The sequence below is a fragment of the Somniosus microcephalus genome, unplaced genomic scaffold (assembly GCF_052327205.1).
Source record: "Somniosus microcephalus isolate GS21.2 unplaced genomic scaffold, FLI_Smic_1.0 scaffold1063, whole genome shotgun sequence".
Taxonomy (NCBI): Eukaryota; Metazoa; Chordata; class Chondrichthyes; order Squaliformes; family Somniosidae; genus Somniosus; species Somniosus microcephalus.
The window spans coordinates 23,510-46,909 of NW_028226250.1; the positions used below are offsets into that span (position 1 = coordinate 23,510).

A 23,400-nucleotide genomic window follows, 5' to 3' on the forward strand; every position below is an offset into this window, starting at 1 on the left:
AGGTAGGAGGGGGGAGGAGGTAGGAGGGGGGGAGGAGGTAGGAGGGGGGGAGGAGGTAGGAGGGGGGGAGGAGGTAGGAGGGGGGGAGGAGGTAGGAGGGGGGGAGGAGGTAGGAGGGGGGGGGAGGAGGTAGGAGGGGGGGGGAGGAGGTGTGGAGGGGGGGAGGAGGTAGGAGGGGGGAGGAGGTGTGGAGGGGGGGGAGGAGGTAGAAGGGGGGGGAGGAGGTGTGGAGGGGGGAGGAGGTGTGGAGGGGGGGGAGGAGGTAGGAGGAGGGGGGGGGAGGAGGTAGGAGGGGGGGGAGGAGGTGTGGAGGGGGGGAGGAGGTAGGAGGGGGGGAGGAGGTGTGGAGGGGGGGAGGAGGTAGGAGGGGGGGGGAGGAGGTGTGGAGGACGGTGGGGGAGGAAGGAGGGGGGCGAGGTGCAGGGTGAGGAAAGGAATGATGTAAGTGAAGCGACTTGGACACTGTCTTCAGCCTTTTGCTGAAAGGGGCTTCACTGTCCAACATCACTCCCTCCAGTGGTCCACTCAAGAACTGACACAGAGGCACCCAATAAAGGGAAGTAACCAAAAGCCTTGGCATTCAATGGGATCCTAGCCTCTGACAATCATCGTGACTGTCTATGAAGGAAACATCCAGGCTCAATAAACCAGAATGAGACAGAAGCAGGGCTGCCCTGAGTCTGAGATACAAAAGCCCTTTGGCAGCACCACAGTCTTCAGGCTAACTACAGCCCTCCAGAGTTCACAGTGACACCCTGTGCTTATCCTGGACAGATCCTCGTGGTTCTGCACCAAGGCCCAGGAAGATGCAGAGTGCTCCCTGGCACAGCTGGGTTTCTGAATTAGCTGGGCACTCAACAAGGCAGCAAAACAGCCTGCTCGGCCTCTCCATGCAGCTCAACGTGACTGGTTTAAGCTCTGTGATACTGGGACTGTCCCAGCCCAGCCTGCCTTCCTTCCACTGAGCATTCCTGTGCTAGCATTTAAATCACATCAAAATAAATACTGTTGGAAAGTTGGTGCGAGACAATGAACTTCTGCAATCCAGATTACAACTAGGTATATACAAGAGCAAGAGTTAAATATAAACAGTGCAGGGTGGCATCGAATTATTCAACAGCTGATGGTGATGTTACAAATACAATGAGTGCGTTCAATGCCCGTCCATGTGGAAGTAAGAACACCGAGGACAAACCCAGTCACCTCACAAACGGGGAGACTGAAGTTTTTAAAATGACTGGGCTCCCTCGCTGCCTCCACGCAATACTGTAAGTGGCTCCAAGTGGATGCTCCCAATGGCACCACTGCCTCACTGGAAATCTGTGTTGACACGTTAAAGAACTGATTTCATAGCAGTGAAAAGAGGGGCATTGTCACCTTCAGTTTTCACTGGTACAGCAGCCAATCAACTAAAAGAGGGAGGGTGACAGACAGTGTCCTCTCTTAACAGGCAGCGATGGTCTAAACACCAATAATATAAAGGCATCTTGCCAGGGGGTGACAGCTGGGGGGGGGGGGGCAGGGAAAGTCACCAGCAACTCGAGTGGCCCGTGGGCGCGAGGCCCTCGAGCGACTATCATCACCGTGCCAAGTAAAATCTGCCGAAATCTTGTGATGGAATACACGTACAAACAAAGCACAAGAAAGCCTGGTCTCAAGGGAAAAATAGTGTCTTATCTTCAAACACAATGGCAGCCTTTGTTTTCCTTGTGGGAAGTGGGAGAGATTGGGCCTAAAACATAACAAGCAAAACAGGCAAGGTAGAATAGCTGGCATCATAGCGAATATCCCGAAAACCACAATTCATACAACACTGGATCAATAAATACCCCATAATCAATAACCCCAATCAGAAAAACATGCAAATCCAATTTTAAAAAGCACCTGATTGTCATCCCCTCAGTCTTGCAGTTTGGGGAGCAGTCCATTTTAAGGAGCACCAGAACCGTGCAGTCCACGACAGTCATGGAGCCCTCAAGCAGGACTGGTTTCCTCTGCTAACCATCTCCTGAAGTTGATTAGTCTGTTGTGTCCCACGGGCAGTTGCTCAGCGGTACCTGGGATCATCAGGTGAGACGCGCCACACTGACTGCTTACTGGTGGGACTCAGAACTAACCACGCGGAGTAAAGATTTCCGCGGCGGCTCAGGAATTGGGAACCAATGGAATGACTGGCACTCTCCTGTGCAATTGATAAACTTCTCTAAGTAGTCAGCTAATATGTCGGTGTAGTCAGAGGCAGACAGTGTCACTGAGAGGAGAGCTCGCCTGCTGATTCACTGTAAAGAAAGTGGATTTCAGTGAAGGAAACGGATGCTCATCTTCTGCTCAACATCAACCTTCTCCAACACCTGCAGGGGAGAGAGAAAAGTAAACTGAGCAAGGCGAGTAAACCGTACTACAGGAAACAGAGCAACACACACCCATTGAAATTTAAGGTTCATCACCCACTTCCCAGCTTGGATTGCGAGATTGGCGAGGCCCTCGCCATTTATTTTACGGGCCAAAGCACTGCTGGGTACAGGTCTGTCACTGTAGAACACTGGGGTACAGTACTGGTGGGTACAGATCTGTCACGAACACTGGGGTACAGTACTGGTGGGTACAGGTCTGTCACGAACACTGGGGTACAGTACTGGTGGGTACAGGTCTGTCACTGTAGAACACTGGGGTACAGTACTGGTGGGTACAGGTCGGTCACAATAACACTGGGGTACAGTACTGGTGGGTACAGGTCTGTCACTAGAACACTAGGGTACAGTACTGGTAGGTACAGGTCTGTCACGAACACTGGGGTACAGTACTGGTGGGTACAGGTCTGTCACTGTATAACACTGGGGTACAGTACTGGTGGGTACAGGTCTGTCACGAACACTGGGGTACAGTACTGGTGGGTACAGGTCTGTCACTAACACGAGTACAGCACTGGTGGGTACAAGTCTGCCACTATAACACTGGGTACAGTACTGGTGGGTACAGGTGTCACAGTGCAACACGGTTACAGTACTGGTGGGTACGGGTCTGTCACTAAATGAGGTACAGTACTGGTGGGTACAGGTCTGTCACTAATTCTGGGGTACAGTACTGGTGGGTACAGGTCTGTCACTAACTCTGGGGTACAGGACTGGTGGGTACAGGTCTGTCACTGTATAACACGGGTACAGTACTGGTGGGTACAAGTCTGTCACTAACACTGGGGTACAGTAGTGGTGGGTATAGGTCTGTCACTGTATAACACTGGGGGACAGTACTGGTGGTTACAGGTCTGCCACTATAACACTGGGGTACAGTACTGGTGGGTACAGATCTGTCACTGTATAACACGGGTACAGTACTGGTGGGTACAGGTCTGTCACTAGAACACTAGGGTACAGTACTGGTGGGTACAGGTCTGTGACTATAACACTGGGGTACAGTACTGGTGGGTACAGGTCTGTCACTAGAACACTAGGGTACAGGTCTGTCACAATAACACTGGGGTACAGTACTGGTGGGTACAGGTCTGTCACTGTAGAACACTGGGGTACAGTACTGGTGGGTACAGGTCTGTCACTGTAGAACACTGGGGTACAGGCTCCATCCCTCTCCACAACATCTGCCTGAGGCTGAACCACACTGTTCGCAACCTTGGTGCCATATTTGACCCAGAAATGAGCTTCCAAACACACAGTCGTGGTGCATACAGGTGTCACAATACAACACTGGGGTACAGGTCTGTCACTAATACTGGGGTGCAGGTCTGTCACTGTATAACATTGGTACAGTACTGGTGGGTACTGGTCTGTCACTGTATAACAGTGGGGCACAGTACTGCAAGGGCACAGGTCTGTCACTGAATAACACTGGGGCAGAGTACTGTTGGGTACAGATCTGTCACAAACACTGGGGTACAGTACTGGTGGGTACAAATCTGCCACTAACACTGGGGTACAGTACTGGTGGGTACAGGTCTGTCACTATAACACTGGGGTACAGTACTGGTGGGTACAGGTCTGTCACTGGATAACACTGGGATACAGGGCAATCACTGTATAACACGGGTACAGTACTGGTGGGTACAGGTCTGTCACTAACACTGGAGTACAGCACTGGTGGGTACAGGTCTGTCACTAACTCTGGGGTACAGTACTGGTGGGTACAGGTCTGTCACTAAAACTAGGGTACAGTAGTGGTGGGTATAGATCTGTCACTGTATAAAAACTGGGGTACAGTACTGCTGGGTACGAGTCTGTCACCAACACTGGGGTTCAGAACTGGTGGGTACAGGTCTGTCACTTACACCGGGGTACAGTACTGGTGGGTACAGGTCTGTCACTGTATAACTCGGGTACAGTACTGGTGGGTACAGGTCTGTCACTGTGTAACTCTGGGGTACAGTACTGGTGGGTACAGGTCTGTCACTAACTGGGGTGAAGTACTGGTGGGTACAGGTCTGTCACTGAATAACACTGGGTACATTTGTGGTGGGTACAGGTCTCTAACTCTGGGGTACAGTACTGGTGGGTACAGGTCTGTCACGAACTCTGGGGTACAGTACTGGTGGGTACAGGTCTGTCACTAACACTGGGGTACAGTACTGGTGGGTACAGGTCTGCCACTAACTCTGGGGTCCTTTACTGGTGGATACAGGTCTGTCACTAACTCTCGGGTCCAGTACTGGTGGGTAAAGGTCTGTCACTATAAGACTGGTGTACAGTACTGGTGGGTACAGGTCTGTCACTGTATAACACTGGGGTACAGTACTGGGGGTACAGGTCTGTCACTAACTCTGGGGTACAGGACTGGGGGTACAGGTCTGTCACTAATACTAGGGTACAGTACTGGGGGTACAGGTCTGTCACTAACTCTGGGGTACAGTACTGGGAGTACAGGTCTGTCACTAACACTGGGGTACAGTACTGGGAGTACAGGTCTGTCACTAACTCTGGGGTACAGGACTGGGGGTACAGGTCTGTCACTAATACTAGGGTACAGTACTGGTGGGTACAGGTCTGCCACTAACTCTGGGGTACAGTACTGGTGGGTACAGGTCTGCCACAGTGTTACTCTGTGGTCCAGTACTGGGGGTACAGGTCTGTCACTGTAACTCTGGGGTCCAGTACTGGGAGTACAGGTCTGTCACTAACAGGTACAGTCGTGGTGGGTACAGGTCTGTCACTAACTCTGGGGTCCAGTACTGGGAGTACAGGTCTGTCACTAACTCTGGGGTACAGTACTGGGAGTACAGGTCTGTCACTGTAACTCTGGGGTACAGTACTGGGAGTACAGGTCTGTCACTGTAACTCTGGGGTCCAGTACTGGGAGTACAGGTCTGTCACTAACTCTGTGGTCCAGTACTGGGAGTACAGGTCTGTCACTGTAACTCTGGGGTACAGTACTGGGAGTACAGGTCTGTCACTAACTCTGGGGTCCAGTACTGGGGGTACAGGTCTGTCACTGTAACTCTGGGGTCCAGTACTGGGAGTACAGGTCTGTCACTAACTCTGGGGTCCAGTACTGGGGGTACAGGTCTGTCACTGTAACTCTGGGGTCCAGTACTGGGAGTACAGGTCTGTCACTGTAACTCTGGGGTCCAGTACTGGGAGTACAGGTCTGTCACTGTAACTCTGGGGTACAGTACTGGGAGTACAGGTCTGTCACTAACTCTGGGGTACAGTACTGGGAGTACAGGTCTGTCACTGTAACTCTGGGGTACAGTACTGGGAGTACAGGTCTGTCACTGTAACTCTGGGGTCCAGTACTGGGAGTACAGGTCTGTCACTGTAACTCTGGGGTACAGTACTGGGGGTACAGGTCTGTCACTAACTCTGGGGTCCAGTACTGGGAGTACAGGTCTGTCACTGTAACTCTGGGGTCCAGTACTGGGAGTACAGGTCTGTCACTAACTCTGGGGTACAGTACTGGGAGTACAGGTCTGTCACTGTAACTCTGGGGTACAGTACTGGGAGTACAGGTCTGTCACTGTAACTCTGGGGTACAGTACTGGGAGTACAGGTCTGTCACTGTAACTCTGGGGTACAGTACTGGGAGTACAGGTCTGTCACTGTAACTCTGGGGTACAGTACTGGGAGTACAGGTCTGTCACTGTAACTCTGGGGTATAGTACTGGGGGTACAGGTCTGTCACTAACTCTGGGGTACAGTACTGGGAGTACAGGTCTGTCACTGTAACTCTGGGGTACAGTACTGGGGGTACAGGTCTGTCACTGTAACTCTGGGGTCCAGTACTGGGAGTACAGGTCTGTCACTGTAACTCTGGGGTTCAGTACTGGGAGTACAGGTCTGTCACTAACTCTGGGGTACAGTACTGGGAGTACAGGTCTGTCACTGTAACTCTGGGGTACAGTACTGGGAGTACAGGTCTGTCACTAACTCTGGGGTCCAGTACTGGGGGTACAGGTCTGTCACTGTAACTCTGGGGTCCAGTACTGGGAGTACAGGTCTGTCACTGTAACTCTGGGGTCCAGTACTGGGAGTACAGGTCTGTCACTGTAACTCTGGGGTACAGTACTGGGAGTACAGGTCTGTCACTAACTCTGGGGTACAGTACTGGGGGTACAGGTCTGTCACTGTAACTCTGGGGTCCAGTACTGGGAGTACAGGTCTGTCACTAACTCTGGGGTACAGTACTGGGAGTACAGGTCTGTCACTGTAACTCTGGGGTACAGTACTGGGAGTACAGGTCTGTCACTGTAACTCTGGGGTACAGTACTGGGAGTACAGGTCTGTCACTGTAACTCTGGGGTACAGTACTGGGAGTACAGGTCTGTCACTGTAACTCTGGGGTACAGTACTGGGAGTACAGGTCTGTCACTGTAACTCTGGGGTACAGTACTGGGAGTACAGGTCTGTCACTGTAACTCTGGGGTACAGTACTGGGAGTACAGGTCTGTCACTGTAACTCTGGGGTACAGTACTGGGAGTACAGGTCTGTCACTAACTCTGGGGTACAGTACTGGGAGTACAGGTCTGTCACTAACTCTGGGGTACAGTACTGGGAGTACAGGTCTGTCACTGTAACTCTGGGGTACAGTACTGGGAGTACAGGTCTGTCACTAACTCTGGGGTACAGTACTGGGAGTACAGGTCTGTCACTGTAACTCTGGGGTACAGTACTGGGAGTACAGGTCTGTCACTAACTCTGGGGTACAGTACTGGGAGTACAGGTCTGTCACTAACTCTGGGGTACAGTACTGGGAGTACAGGTCTGTCACTGTAACTCTGGGGTACAGTACTGGGAGTACAGGTCTGTCACTGTAACTCTGGGGTACAGTACTGGGAGTACAGGTCTGTCACTAACACGGGTACAGTAGTGGTGGGTACAGGTCTGTCACTAACTCTGGGGTCCAGTACTGGGAGTACAGGTCAGTCACTGTTCCATACCCTAGTTAGAAGCAGGCAGTGTAGCTCAGTGTACCATCAGTCTGGAGTGTGCTGCTGCCCATCAATCTGCCCTCGTACCTTCTGGAACTCCATGAAGGAGATAGAACTGTCACCGTCCTGGTCCGCCTCTTGAATGGTCCGGTCTGCAATGCTCCCCAACTGCTCATCGGAAATGTTGACTCCCACCATCATGCGAAGGACCTGTAATTGGTAGAAGTGAATAAACAGATGCAACCGCGCAGGTCCGTCAATACAGGAGCCTGCACTATACAGAAACTCTCCTTCAAACACCAGTGCCTTCACATACCACAGACACTCAGCTGCCATTCTTTCCCAGTGCCCCCAGGCCCCTCCCTCACTGAGATTCCCCCACCTCCCTACTGTGTTCGTAAAACATGATTTAAATTTTAACATCAATCTGTTTTGAAGCTATACAAGATGTGGTGAGGCAGGGTGGGATCGGGAACTCGAGGGCTCTGCACAATACACGAACAGTCACTGAGGCGACCAAGAGGCCGAGCTGCAGTGCTTGTCTCTGCGCAGCCCGCAGCCCGCAGCCCCTGGCCAAGAGTATGGGACTGAGATTGAAAGGGATTATCAAGGGTTCTTGCACACCAGGAACAAGTGAAGGAGGCAGCAGAACATCAGGAAGGAGCAGAGAGGCTAAGAGAGTGTTGTGATGGGTTCAACAGCCACACGGAGAGGGGATCAGACAGCAGTCATGGGGAGCCCTTTCCAGAGGTAAGTAAAGGAGCACCATTGCTCACCCCTCCCCAGAGCAAACTCTGCTGGGAAAGTTTCCTTTCAACATTATCTGTGAAAGTGTTTAAAAAAAAAAAAAAAAATCGAAGTATGATAGGGGTACAGAAGGAATCCAAGTATATGCACTAGGACCGTGCATCATTGCAAGAATGGCCCCAGAAACAGATGTGGATTTAATGACAGTGTCAGCCGTGGCTCAGGGGTATCGCTCACTTCTGAGTCACAAGGTCGCGGGTTCAAGTCCCACTCCAGAAACTTGAGCACAAAATCCAGGCTGACGTGCCAGTGCAGTGCTGAGGGAGTGCTGCACCGTCAGAGGTGCCGTCTTTCAGATGAGACGTTAAACCGAAGCCCCGTCTGCTCAGGTGGACATAAAAGATCCCCAGACGGTATACAAAGACGAGCAGGGGAGTTCTCCCCGGTGTCCTGGCCAATATTTAACCCTCAATCGACATCACTAAAACAGATGATCTGGTCATTATCATGTTGCTATTTGTGGGATCTTGCTGAATGCAATTTTGCTGCCGCTTTTCCTACATTACAACAGTGACCACACTTCAAAAAGTACTTCATTGGGAGTAAAGCGCTCTGGGATCACGGCAGCACACACTGACCCTGCTGGGATCACGGCAGCACACACCGACCCTGCTGGGATCACGGCAGCACACACCGACCCTGCTGGGATCACGGCAGCTGCACCGACCCTGCTGGGATCACGGCAGCACACACCGACCCTGCTGGGATCACGGCAGCACACACCGACCCTGCTGGGATCACGGCAGCACACACCGACCCTGCTGGGATCACGGCAGCTGCACCGACCCTGCTGGGATCACGGCAGCACACAACGACCCTGCTGGGATCACGGCAGCACACAACGACCCTGCTGGGATCACGGCAGCTGCACCGACCCTGCTGGGATCACGGCAGCACGCACCGACACTGCTGGGATCACGGCAGCTGCAACGACCCTGCTGGGATCACGGCAGCACGCAACGACCCTGCTGGGATCACGGCAGCTGCACCGACCCTGCTGGGATCACGGCAGCACGCACCGACCCTGCTGGGATCACGGCAGCACGCACCGACCCTGCTGGGATCACGGCAGCACGCACCGACCCCGCTGGGATCACGGCAGCACGCACCGACCCCGCTGGGATCACGGCAGCACGCACCGACCCCGCTGGGATCACGGCAGCTGCATCGATTAACGTCCACACCCAAATTTCCAACGAGTACCGGGAATGCAAATTCATAAAGCCAACCTCGTTTAGAACTGAAGTTGGTTGTAGATCGAAGTTGGAGAAAATCCCATCAGAAAATGTTACGTCAATATTTACCGGGAGGATCTCTCACTTTCCTGCCACCCACCCCAAGTTGCTGCAGCTCAACACAGCTCCAGTAGAAGGCACTCGTTACCTGCAGGAGCTCTTCTCGCGAGATCTTGTCATCCTTGTCAAGATCATACAGCCGGAAAGCAACTGAAATGAAAGAGAAAGGATTATTACATATCGCACAATGTCGGGGCCATGTAAAAACAAGGAAAATAGGATTGCATGCAGCAGAGTGGAGTGTTGCAAGTGACATGGAACTCCCCTGGTGATGTTTCGCCAGCTGCGGAGTCATATTTCCCTTCTCTTTCCCATCTCCCTCATTCCTCTTTCCCTTCTCTCTATCATCACTCCACCCTCATATCATATAAACTTTACTAGCGCCTCACTTTCCTCAGACAGACCCTTGTTATATTGTTAGCCTCACTAGATGGTCCTCCACACTCTTTCATCATCAGGCCAGAACAAAAAGTTGTTGCATTTATATAGCGCCTTTCACGACCAGCAGACGTCTCAAAGCGCTTCACAGCCAAGGAGGTCATTTTTGAAGTGTAGTCACTGTTGTAGTGTGGGAAACGTGGCAGCCAATTTGCACACAGCAAGCTCCCACAAGCAGCTATGTGATAATGACCAGATAATCTGGTGTTTCTTTTTTAAAGTGATGTTGACTGCGGAAGAAATATAACGCCCCCTGCACTTCTTCGAAATAGTGCCATAGGATCCCTCGTGTTCACCTGAGAGAGCAAGGCTAATTGCAGCACCCTGCCAGGAATAGAGAACACGTCTTATACAAGGGTCACACTGTCCCAGGGACAGAGAACACGTCTTATACAAGGGTCACACTGTCCCAGGAATAGAGAACACGTCTTATACAAGGGTCACACTGTCCCAGGGACAGAGAACACGTCTTATACAAGGGTCACACTGTCCCAGGGACAGAGAACACGTCTTATACAAGGGTCACACTGTCCCAGGAATAGAGAACACGTCTTATACAAGGGTCACACTGTCCCAGGAACATAGAACACGTCTTATACAAGGGTCACACTGTCCCAGGAATAGAGAGCACGTCTTATACAAGGGTCACACTGTCCCAGGGACAGAGAACACGTCTTATACAAGGGTCACACTGTCCCAGGGACAGAGAACACGTCTTATACAAGGGTCACACTGTCCCAGGGACAGAGAACACGTCTTATACAAGGGTCACACTGTCCCAGGAATAGAGAACACGTCTTATACAAGGGTCACACTGTCCCAGGAATAGAGAACACGTCTTATACAAGGGTCACACTGTCCCAGGGACAGAGAACACGTCTTATACAAGGGTCACACTGTCCCAGGAATAGAGAACACGTCTTATACAAGGGTCACACTGTCCCAGGAATAGAGAACACGTCTTATACAAGGGTCACACTGTCCCAGGTACAGAGAACACATCTTATACAAGGGTCACACTGTCCCAGGAATAGAGAGCACGTCTTATACAAGGGTCACACTGTCCCAGGAATAGAGAACACGTCTTATACAAGGGTCACACTGTCCCAGGTACAGAGAACACGTCTTATACAAGGGTCACACTGTCCCAGGAATAGAGAACACGTCTTATACAAGGGTCACACTGTCCCAGGAATAGAGAACACGTCTTATACAAGGGTCACACTGTCCCAGGAATAGAGAACACGTCTTATACAAGGGTCACACTGTCCCAGGTACAGAGAACACATCTTATACAAGGGTCACACTGTCCCAGGAATAGAGAACACGTCTTATACAAGGGTCACACTGTCCCAGGTACAGAGAACACATCTTATACAAGGGTCACACTGTCCCAGGAACATAGAACACGTCTTATACAAGGGTCACACTGTCCCAGGTACAGAGAACACATCTTATACAAGGGTCGCACTGTCCCAGGAATAGAGAACACGTCTTTTACAAGGGTCACACTGTCCCAGGGACAGAGAACACGTCTTTTACAAGGGTCACACTGTCCCAGGAATAGAGAACACGTCTTATACAAGGGTCACACTGTCCCAGGAATAGAGAACACGTCTTATACAAGGGTCACACTGTCCCAGGAATAGAGAACACGTCTTATACAAGGGTCACACTGTCCCAGGTACAGAGAACACATCTTATACAAGGGTCACACTGTCCCAGGAATAGAGAACACGTCTTATACAAGGGTCACACTGTCCCAGGTACAGAGAACACATCTTATACAAGGGTCACACTGTCCCAGGAACATAGAACACGTCTTATACAAGGGTCACACTGTCCCAGGTACAGAGAACACATCTTATACAAGGGTCGCACTGTCCCAGGAATAGAGAACACGTCTTTTACAAGGGTCACACTGTCCCAGGGACAGAGAACACGTCTTTTACAAGGGTCACACTGTCCCAGGAATAGAGAACACGTCTTTTACAAGGGTCACACAGAGCCAATGTTTTCGCTGTATCAGAAAGAGAAGAAACTAACACTTTACTGCTGGTATAAAATGTTTATCCAGACTGATGTAGTCACTCGAGGTTGAGTGCACGGCAGCCCTGCCCAGCACAAGCCTGTACTCACCTGCTGCCACACACGGGCAGTTCCAGCAGCTCCCACTTGGTACCCTGGCAGATTTATCCCCTCCCTTGTCTAGAGAGGCTGAGGCTAACTAACTGCCCCCACCCACCTCTGCCCCCACCCTGCCCCAGCACACTCAGCAGAAGGGACTGAGGCTGAGCCATTCCTGGTCAGCACAGCTCAGTCACACCGGGCAATGTACTTACAGACTAAGTCATCAGACAGCTAAATGTTGCTGACCTAATCTGCAGATATACTAACTAGCTCCACCACCACCCCCCCCCCCGCCGCCCCCCCCAAAAGAAGCTGGGAGCCGAGCTGGTTACTTACAGAGCAGCTTGTTATTCCTGCTGTTGAGTGGTTCAGGAACACGAGGGTCTTTGCTTTTGTCGCTATCCTCAATGGGTCGGAAATGAGCAAGAGTCCGCATAAAGCCTCGGAAATTGACCTGGTCTTCACTGAGCACATTTAGAAAGAAAAAAAATCCAAGGTTCAGTGGCAGAAAGCCCAGCCCAGCAGCAGGAATTGTACAGAATGATCACACGCCTTTCACAGAGCGCGGTGCAGGGCAAAACACTACACGGACTGACTGAAAAACCAAGGGAAAGAGACAGCAACACAACCCCGACAAGAATCGCCTGTCGCGAGTTAGAGCAGAACCCACCATGCATGCGAAACCCTCAGGCGAGATACACGCGAGCCCTTCACATGGTTTACAAATGAATCCCACACATATACACATGAAGCCTGCACACAGTATATACGTGAAGCCCTCACACGGGATTGTTTGGACCCTATACTCTACTGTGGGAGGTGGTGCAAGGGCAAATGTTGCATCGTCTGTGCTTGCATGGGAAGGTGGCGGGCGAAGGGGAGTGGGTGTTGGGAGAGTGGTCTGGGATGCTAGAGGGAATGGTTCCTTTGGAAGGCTGGGGGAAGGGGGCGGGGAAAGACGATGTGTTCGGTAGTGGGATCAGATTGGAGGAAGAATTGGCAGATGATCTGTTGAATGTGGACGCTGGTGGGGTGAATGCGATGACAAAGGTGACCCTGTCACATATCGGGGGCAGGGGAATGAAGACAAAAGTACTAGAAGTGGGGGTGTAAATGCTGTTCATATATATATACAGCCCAACTGGTCTCTGCTGGTGTTTATGCTCTGCATGAGCCTCCTCCCACCCTACTTCATCTCAGCCTGTCAGCATATCCTTCTATCCCTTTCTCCCTTAAATGCATCTCTGCTATTTACCTCAACCACTCCATGTGGTAGCAAGTTCCACATTTTCACCACTCTGAGTGAAGAGGCTTCTCCTGAATTCCCGATTGGATTTATTAGTGACTATCTTAGATTGTTGAGCTCCAGTTCTGGTCTCCCCCACAAGTGGAAACATCTTCTCTACGTCTACCCTATCAAACCCTCCCTTAAGTTTAAAGATCTATAAGATCAATCTGATCTCAAAGCTCTAAACAAGGGGCTAACTGTTCCCCCAGCTTCTCTGTTTTAATTGCCTTCATGTCTTCAGTCCGAATGGAAAGAAAAATGTTTTCCTATCTGTAGGAAAGATTAAAACCATAAATGATTAACTACAAATCAGTATCCTTACAGCAAATTGTGTCAACGTTTATGGAAATCATAGTGAATGAGAACTTGCTGAAACATCTCTGACACAAGTCTGCAATTTGTTCAACAAAGTCACGATCTGTACAATGGTGGAATACTGTACTCCTGTTGAACGGGTGAAAGAGAAAACCTCACTTGCTAAATTAGTACAACCCAATGCCATACAAAATAGTGGACTTGATGAAGATAAACTATGCCATGCCAGAACCTATCCTCTCTAATTTGGCTGGGCCTTCAGTCTTCTGCAAGACTATTTCCAGTGCAACAGTACCACAAAAGTTAACGTCGGATCTTCATACATATGCTAAAATCAAAGAGCAGTTGCCTCTCAACTTTGCCTACCAATTTAAAAAGGTAGCACAGAAGGTCAGTGACAAAACCTCACGAACCACTCCCCTGCAATGTAATTCCCTCCCACAGTGTTGCTTTTGGGAGCAGAAGTTCAAAGATTGAAGTAATCATCATGTCCCTCCTTAAATCCCTCTGCCTCCCACTTCTTTCCTCACCTTTAAAAACCTTCTCAAAACCCATCTTTCCAACCAAGCGTTTGGTCACCTCTCAACTCCTGTATCAGTGTCCATTCCTTTACCTATTTTATTAATTCCGCCTCCCCCTCCTGTGTAAAGTGTCTTGGGATCTTTTATACAATAAAGGCACTATATAAACAGAAATTGTTGTTAAACAAGGGATACTCAAGCATGCAATCTATGACCTCCCAGTAACCTCACTGTAATCCCTCATCCCTGGAATCATTCTAGTAAATCTTTTCTGCACCCTCTCCTAAGCCTTCACATCCTTCCTAAAGTGTGGTGCCCAGAATTGGACACAGTACTCCAGCGGGGGCTGAACGAGTGTTTTATAGAGGTTTAGCATAGCTTCCTGGCTTTTGTACTCTATGCCTCTATTTATAAAGCCTCTATTTATATGAACTGCTTTGTTAACCTGTCCTGCCACCTTCAAAGGAAAATTGTACCATTTAGTGTGTATTGTCTCTCCTCATTCTTCCTATCAAAATGCACAACCTCACACTTCTCTGCGCTGAATTTCATCTGTCACGTGTCCGCCCATTCCACCAGCCTGCCTCTGTCCTCTTGAAGTCTATTACTATCTTCCTCACTGTTTACTACACTTCCAAGTTTCATGTCATCTGCAAATTTCAAAACTGTGCCCTGTACCCCCAAGTTCAAGTCATTAATGTACATCAAAACCATCAGTGGTCCTGGTAGTGAACCTTGGGGAACGTCACTGTAAACCTCCCTCCAATCCGAAAAACAGCCAGCCATTCACCACAACTCTTTTATATCCCAAGAAGAAGATAGACAATTTTGTATCCATGCTACTACTGCCCCTTTTAGCCCATGGGTTTCAATTTTGTTAACAAGTCCAATATGTGGTACTTCATCTATATACACAACATCAACTGCACTGCCCTCTTCCATCCTCTCTGTTACCTTATCAAAAAGCTCAATCAAGTGAGTCAAACACGATTTGCCCTTAACAATTCTGTGCTGGCTCTCCTCTATTAGTCCATACTTGTCCAAGTGGCTGTTACTTTTCTCCCAGATTATTCTTTCTGAAAGCTTCCCCACCACCACTGTTAAACTGACTGGCCTGCAACTGCCAGGTTTCTCTTTCTCCCCGCTATACATTGCCCACACCGGCAGGAAGGACCCAGTCTGGAGACAATGCCAACCTTTAAAGGAGGAAGCACATTCCAACAACTAAAAGAATGCCTGTCAGGCCACTTTCATTGTCTTCTCTTCCCCCCCACCCCCCAAACGGTGGCAATGGGGGTGACAAGAACAACAGATGAGGTATGCGGACGAGAATCTGGGGGAGTAAATGACATGCAGTTAGCTGGACGAGGTGGAGTGAAACTTTAAACCCGATAAACTCAAGAGGCTCAGAACCCCCGCGTGTGGGCAGCACAGCAAGTAAACATTCTATTCAGGGCAAGTGCACCAACGTTAAGGAAAACACTGCACTCGAGAGGGGCGGGGGAAGAGAGGAAATCAATAAATGGAAATAATGGACTGTGGGGAATGAGAGTGTCTGTTATAGAAGGATACAAGAGGCCAACGTTAATGCAGAGCACTGTTTCTGATTAAACTGCAGGCCTCTGGATTATTAGTCCAGTAACATAACATTACACTGCAGGTACAGTAATGTAGTGGTTATGTTACTGGATTAGTACTCTTGGACTAATAATCCACTAGAGAACACAAGTCCAAATCCCACCGTGGCAGTTTGAGAATTTGATTTCAGTTTCAAAAAATCTAGAAATAAAAAGCTGGTATCAGTAAAAGTGACCATGAAGCTATTGAACTGTCGGAAAAACCTAACTGGATCACTAATGTTCCTTTAGGGAAGGAAACCTGCCGTCCTTGCCTGGTCTGGCCTCCAGTTCTACACCAATGTGGTTGACTTTTACCTGCCCTCCGAAGTGGCCTAGTAATCCTCTCGGTTGTATCAAACCGCTACAATGAATTTCAGTTCAAGGCAGCGGTTCACCACAACCTTCAAAGGCAACTAGGGATGGGTAATAAATGCCGGCCTTGCCAGTGACACCCACTGCCCGAGAATGAATTTAAAATTATTACAAAAGGGGGACACATGGACAAACTGGTAAACAGTAAATTCAGGACTGATGCCAGGAAGGAATTCTTCACAGAATGTGATCGGGACTGGGGAGTGAAGCTAGAAACTCTGGAGTAATGGGGGGGATTTTCAGAAAAAGGGGGAGTATGACAGATGTCAGGTTGAGAATACAAGTGAGAACCAGGCTGAATATAGAAAGTTCAGAGGGGAAGTGGAAAAGGAAATAAGAGGGGCAAAGAGAGAGTATGAGAATAGATTGGCAGCCAAGGGTATTCAAAAGTCTTCTATAGGCATATAAGTAGTAAACGGGTAGTAAGAGGAGGGGGTGGGGCCGATTAGGGACCAAAATAGAGACCTATGCATGGAGGCAGCGGGCATGGCTGAGGTATTAAATGAGCACTTTGCATCTGTCTTTACCAAGGAAGAAGATGCTGCCAAAGTCATAGTGAAAGATGAAGTAGGTGAGATACTGGATGGGATAAAAATTGATAAAGAGGAAGTACTAGAAAGGCTGGCTGCACTTAGCAAGTAGATAAATCACCAGGACCGGATGGGATGCATCCTAGGATACTGAGGGAAGTAAAGGTGGAAATTGTGGAAGTACTGGCCATAATCTTCCAATTGTCTTTGGATACAGGGGTGGTGCCAGAGGACTGGAGAACTGCAAATGTTACACCCTTGTTCAAATAAGGGTACAAAGATAAACCCAGCAACTACAGGCCAGTCAGTTCAACTTCGGTAGTGGGGCAGCTTTTAGAAACGATAATCCGGGACAAAATTAACAGTCACTGAGACAAGTGTGGATTAATTAAGGAGAGCCAGCACGGATTTGTTAAAGGCAAATCGCGTTTCACTAACTTGATTGAGTTTTTTGATGAGGTAACAGAGAGGGTTGATGAGGGCAATACGGTTGATGAGGTGTACATCGACTTCCAAAAGGCGTTTGATAAAGTGCCACATAATAGGCTTGCCAACAAAGTTGAAGCCCAGGGAATAAAAGGGACATGGATACGAAATTGGCTAAGTGCCAGGAAAGAGTTTTTTTTAATTCATTGATGGGATGTGGGCGTCGCTGGCTAGGCCTGCATTTAGTGCCCATCCCTAATTGCCCTTGAGAAGATGGTGGTGAGCCGCCTTCTTGAACCGCTGCAGTCCATATGGTGTAGGTACACCCACAATGCTGTTTGGAAGGGAGTTCCAGGATTTTGGCCCAGCGACAGTGAAGGAACGGTGATACAGGTCCAAGTCAGGATGGTGTGTGGCTTGGAGGGGAACTTGTAGGTGGTGATGTTCCCATGCGTCTGCTGCCCTTGTCCTTCTAAGTGGTAGAGGTCGCGGGTTTGGAAGGTGCTGTTGAAGGAGCTTTGGCGAGTTGCTGCAGTGCATCTTGTAGATGGTACACACTGCAGCCACAGTGCGCCGGTGGTGGAGGGAGTGAATGTTGAAGGTGGTGGATGGAGTGCCAATCAAGCGGGCTGCTTTATCCTGAATGGTGTCGAGCTTCTTGAGTGTTGTTGGAGCTGCACTCATCCAGGCAAGTGGAGAGTATTCCATCACACTCCTGACTTGTGCCTTGTAGATGGTGGAAAGGCTTTGGGGAGTCAGGAGGTGAGACACTCGCCGCAGAATTCCCAGCCTCTGGCCTGCTCTTGTAGCCACAGTATTTATATGGCTGGTCCAGTTCAGTTTCTGATCAATGGTAACCCCCAGGATGTTGATAGTGGGGGATTCAGCGATGGTAATGCCATTGAATGTCAAGGGGAGATGGTTAAGAGTCTCGCTTGTTGGAGATGGTCATTGCCTGGCACTTGTGTGGTGCGAATGTTACATGCCACTTGTCAGCCCAAGTCTGAATGTTGTCCAGGTCTTGCTGCATATGGACACGGACTGCGTCAGTATCTGACGAGTCTCGAATGGTGCTGAACAGTGTGCAATCATCAGCGAACATCCCCACTTCTGACCTTATGATGGAGGGAAGGTCATTGATGAAACAGCTGAAGATGGTTGGGCCCAGGACACTGCCCTGAGGAACTCCTGCAGTGATGTCATGTGATTGAGATGAATGACCTCCAACAACCACAGCCAACTTCCTTTGTGCTAGGTATGATTCCAACCAATGGAGAGTTTTCCCCTTGATTTCCATTGACTTCAGTTTTGCTAGGGCTCCTTGATGCCACACTCGATCAAATGCTGCCTTGATGTCAAGGGCAGTCACTCTCACCTCACCTCTTGAGTTCAGCTCTTTTGTCCATGTTTGGACCAAGGCTGTAATGAGGTCAGGAGCTGAGTGGCCCTGGCGGAACCCAAACTGGGCGTCAGTTAGCAGGTTATTGCTGAGTAAGTGCCGCTTGATAGCACTGTCGACGACACCTTCCATCACTTTGCTGATGATTGAGAGTAGACTGATGGGACGGTAATTGGCCGGGTCGGATTTGTCCTGCTTTTTGTAGACAGGACATACTTGGGCAATTTTCCACATTGCTGGGTAGATGCCAGTGTTGTAGCTGTACTGGAACAGCTTGGCTAGGGGCGCAGCTAGTTCTGGAGCACAAGTCTTCAGTACTATTGCCAGTAGTGGTGAACGGGTGTTTATCGAACTGGAGGAAGGTATACAGTGGTGTTCCCCAGGGTTTGGTACTAGGACCACTGCTTTTCTTGATATATATTAATGACTTAGATTTGGGTGTACAGGGCACAATTTCAAAATTTGCAGATGTAAAAATATAGTGAACAGTGAGGAGGATAGCGATAGACTTCAGGAAGACAGACAGGCAGATGAAATTTAACGCAGAAAAGTGAGAAGTGATACATTTTGGTAGGTAGAACGAGGAGAGGCTATATAAAGTAAAGGGTACAATTCTAAAGGGGGTGCATGAACAGAGAGACATGGGGGTATATGTGCACAAATCATTGAAGGTGGCAGAGCAGGTTGAGAAAGCATACGGGATCCTGGGCTTCATAATAGAGGCATAGAGTACAAAAGCAAGGAAGTTATGATGAACATTTATAAAACACTGGTTCAGCCTCAACTGGAGTATTGTGTCCAATTCTGGGCACCACACTTTAGGAAGGATGTGAAGGCGCCTCAGAGAGGGTGCAGAAAAGATTTACGAGAATTATTCCAGGGAGGAAGGACTTCAGTTATGTGGATAGACTGGAGAAGCTGGGGTTGTTTTCCTGAGAGCAGAGAAGGTTGAGAGGAGATTTGATAGAGGTGTTCAAAATCATGAGGGGTCTAGTAGAGAGAAACTGTTCCCATTGGCGGAAGGGTCAAGAACCAGAGGACACAGATTTAAGGTGATGGGCAGAAAAACCAAAGGCGACATGAGGAAAAACTTTTTTACGCAGTGAGTGGTTAGGATCTGGAATGCACTGCCTGAAAGGGTGGTGGAGACAGACTCAATCATGGCTTTCAAAAGGGAATTGGATAAGTACATGAAGGAAAATTTTTTGCAGGGCTACGGGGAAAGGACAGGAGAGTGGGACTAGCTGAAGTGCTCTTGCAGAGAGCCGGCACGGGCTCAACAGGCCGAATGGCCTCCTTCTGTGCTGCAACCATTCTATGATTCTCTGCAAGGATGAGCTCAATGGGTTTGAACAGCCCTCTTTACCCATCCCACTTTCATGACCCGTCTTCTCATTGGAAAGGAAAGAACATAGGAACAGAAGTAGGCCATTCAGCCCCTCGAGCCTGTTCCGTCATTCAATGAAGTCATGACTGATCTGTGACCGAACTCCATATACCCGCCTTTGGCCCATATCTCTTAATACCTTTAGTTAACAAAAAGCTATCAATCTCCGATTTAAAATTACCAATTGATCGAGCATCAGTTGCCATTTGCGGAACAGAATTCCAAACTTCTACCATCCTTTGTGTGTCAAAGTGTTTCCTAATTTCACTCCTGAAAGGTCAGCCTCTAATTTTTAGACTATGTCCCCGAGTCCACTAATCCCCAACCAGAGGAAATAGTTTCTCTCGATCTACCCGATCTGTTCTCCTTAACATCCTGAAATCAGATCACCCCTTAGACTTCTAAATTCTAGGGAATACAACACTAGTTTAAGAACGTAAGAACATAAGAAATAGGAGCAGGAGTAGGCCAATCGGCCCCTCGAGCCTGCTCCACCATTCAATAAGATCATGGCTGATCTGATCCTAACCGCCAATCTACTATCACTGAGCCATCTCCTGAATCTAACAGAATTAGACACACGAAATAGGAGCAGGATCAGGCTACACGGCCCCTGGGCCCGCTCCGCTACCCACAGGGCCATGACCGATCCGAACCTAGACTCATGTCCAAATTCCTGCCCGCTCCCCGTAACCCTTAATTCCCTTTACTTCTAGGAAACTGTCTATTTCTGTTTTAAATTTATGTAATGATGTAGCTTCTACAGCTTTTTGGGGCAGCATATTCCATGGACCTACCACCCTCTGAGTGAAGTAGTTCCTCCTCATCTCAGTTTTGAAAGAGCAGCCCCTTATTCTAAGACTATGCCCCCTAGTTCTAGTTTCACCCATCATCGGGAACATCCTCCCCGCATCCACCCGATCCAACCCCTTCACAATCCTATATGTTTCAATAAGATCGCCTCTCATTCTTCTGAACTCCAATGAGTAGAGTCCCAATCTACTCAACCTCTCCTCATTATGTCCATCCCCTCATCCCCAGGATTAACCGAGTGAACCTTCTTTGTACTGACTCGAGAGCAAGTATGTCTTTTCTTAAGTATGGACACCAAAACTGTATGCAGTATTCCAGGTGCGGTCTCACCAATACCTTGCACAACTGAAGCAATACCTCCCTATTTTTACATTCTATCCCCCTAGCAATGAAAGCCAACATTCCATTGGCCTTCTTAATCACTTGCTGCACCTGCATACTAACCTTTTGAGTTTCGTGCACCAGGACCCCCAGATCCCTTTGTACTTCAGTACTTTCCAGTTTCTTGCCATTAAGATAATAATTTGCTCTACGATTTTTCCTGCCAAAGTGCATAACCTCACACTTTCCAGTATTGTATTCCATCTGCCAAATCTCTGCCCATTTACTTAGCCTGTCTATGTCCCCTTGCAGGTTTTTTGTGTCCGCCTCACTCACTACTTTCCCTCCCATCTTAGTATCATCTGCAAACTTTGATATGTTACACTCGGTCCCCTCCTCCAAATCGTTAATATAGATTGTAAAGAGTTGGGGACCCAGCACTGACCCCTGTGGAACACCACTAGTTACTGATTGCCAGTCTGAGAATGAACCATTTATCCCAACTCTCTGCCTTCTGTTAGATAGTCAATCCTCTATCCATGCCAGAATATTACCCCCAATCCCGTGATTTTTTTTATCTTAAGCAATAATCTTTTGTGTGACACCTTGTCAAATGCCTTTTGGAAGTCTAAATACACTACGTCCACTGGTTCCCCTTTATCCACCCTATACGTTACTTCCTCAAAGAACTCCAGCAAATTTGTCAAACATGACTTCCCCTTCATAAAACCATGCTGACTTTGTCCTATTAAATTATGATTATCCAAATGTCCTGTTACTGTCTCCTTAATAATGGACTCCAATATTTTACCTACCACAGATGTTAGGCTAACCGGTCTATAGCTTCCAGCCTTCTGTCTACTGCCCTTTTTAAATAAGGGCGTTACATTAGCAGTTTTCCAGTCTGCCGGGACCTTTGCTGAGTCCAGGGAGTTTTGGAAAATTATTACCAATGCATCCACAATCCCTACCGCCACTTCCCTCAAGACCCTAGGATGTAAGCCATCAGGTCCAGGTGATTTATCCGCCTTGAGTCCCATTATTTTACCGAGTACCACTTCCTTAGTGATTTTGATCGTGTTTAGCTCCTCCCCACCCCCCATAGCCCCCTGTTTGTCTAGTGTTGGGATATTCTTCGTGTCCTCTATTGTAAAGACTGATACAGTTTGTGTTATCTCTCCTCGTTACTTAACCCTTGGAGTACGGGTATCATTCTGGTAAACCTACGCTGCACTCCCTCCAAGGCCAATATATCCTTCTGAAGGTGTGGTGCCAGAAAGAAGCTCTCTCTTCATAAGAGATAAATGCCCCAAATCCCTCTAGCCCACTGCAGGCCTGTTACCAAATATCTCAAGAAGGGGCAATAACTGGGCTAGAACTCAAAATTAGAGGGATTGTCTATGTGAAAGAAACTCAAGTGTTAATCATTGAAAGACACACTGGCTCACTGCTTACCTTTCTGGGAAGAAAGCGTTGATTATCCTGTCTCCCAGAGGGTTAATGGCCAGCTCCGGGATCCGTTGGAAATCTTCACGACTACAAGGACAGAAACACACAGGTTTAACTGTGCAACAGAATGATTCGCTCCCTCCAACAATGGCCAAGTGGCGAAATGACCTGCCTGATGTGGAAACTGAGCCACATAGACAAGAACATACAAGGGTGAGAAAAGACATCAACCCATCATGGACCTTTGCAATCACCACTCTGTCTGTTCCACAGTGCAAGCTCATCCACCCCACTCCTCGACCATTAGAAATGCTAACTCCTGGGGAGGGAAGGAAACCTGTGGGCAATATCATAGAAAACTGGAAAATTCTTCAACTCCCCAAAGCAATCAAACAGGCTCCTGGAGACCACGGCTACCCTTGATGCATACTTAATCAACCCTATACATCCCAATATCCATAGGTGGGACCTTACAGAACCAGAGAGACCATGTCCATCCACTGCGCTAGTCCCAAAGGTCGCAGACTTCACACCCTACTACATTTCATACCCTTTGATGGACAGTTTTTGGCAGGCGAGCCTATCACTCTGTTGAAACTAATATCATCCATGTCTACTGTCGCCTGGGTGAGCCATACCACATACTCAAGCTGCTGTGCAGCGGTTACCCCTGAACTGTGCATTCACATTCTCTCACCCAAGTCCCCAACTCCAAGCCCTGTCTGTGCTGAGTTAGCGCTGGCACTGCACCACTCACGGGCGAGGGAAGGGAAAAGTCAGCCACAGGTCTCTCATTGGCGCTCAGTGATCCCAGGCCCATGGGTTTGGGCGAGTGGGGAGTCAGGAAAGGCGAGTTAGTTTAAAAATATTCCACACAAAGTTAATATCTTACAATACATCAGCCACTGTAAGCGTTA

The 23,400-nt window shown here is 48.9% G+C and overlaps 1 protein-coding gene across 1 annotated transcript; it reads right to left on the reverse strand.

The window, feature by feature from the left end:
* Positions 1–214: 214 nt before the first annotated feature.
* On the reverse strand, positions 215–22,570 carry chp1 (calcineurin-like EF-hand protein 1; the record flags this gene model as incomplete). Its single annotated transcript, XM_085981057.1, has 5 exons — positions 215–2,351; positions 7,461–7,583; positions 9,564–9,625; positions 12,380–12,507; positions 22,490–22,570. Coding segments are annotated over 5 exons (448 nt in total), but the record flags the coding sequence as incomplete, so codon positions are not given.
* Between the last annotated feature and the right edge of the window lie 830 nt (positions 22,571–23,400).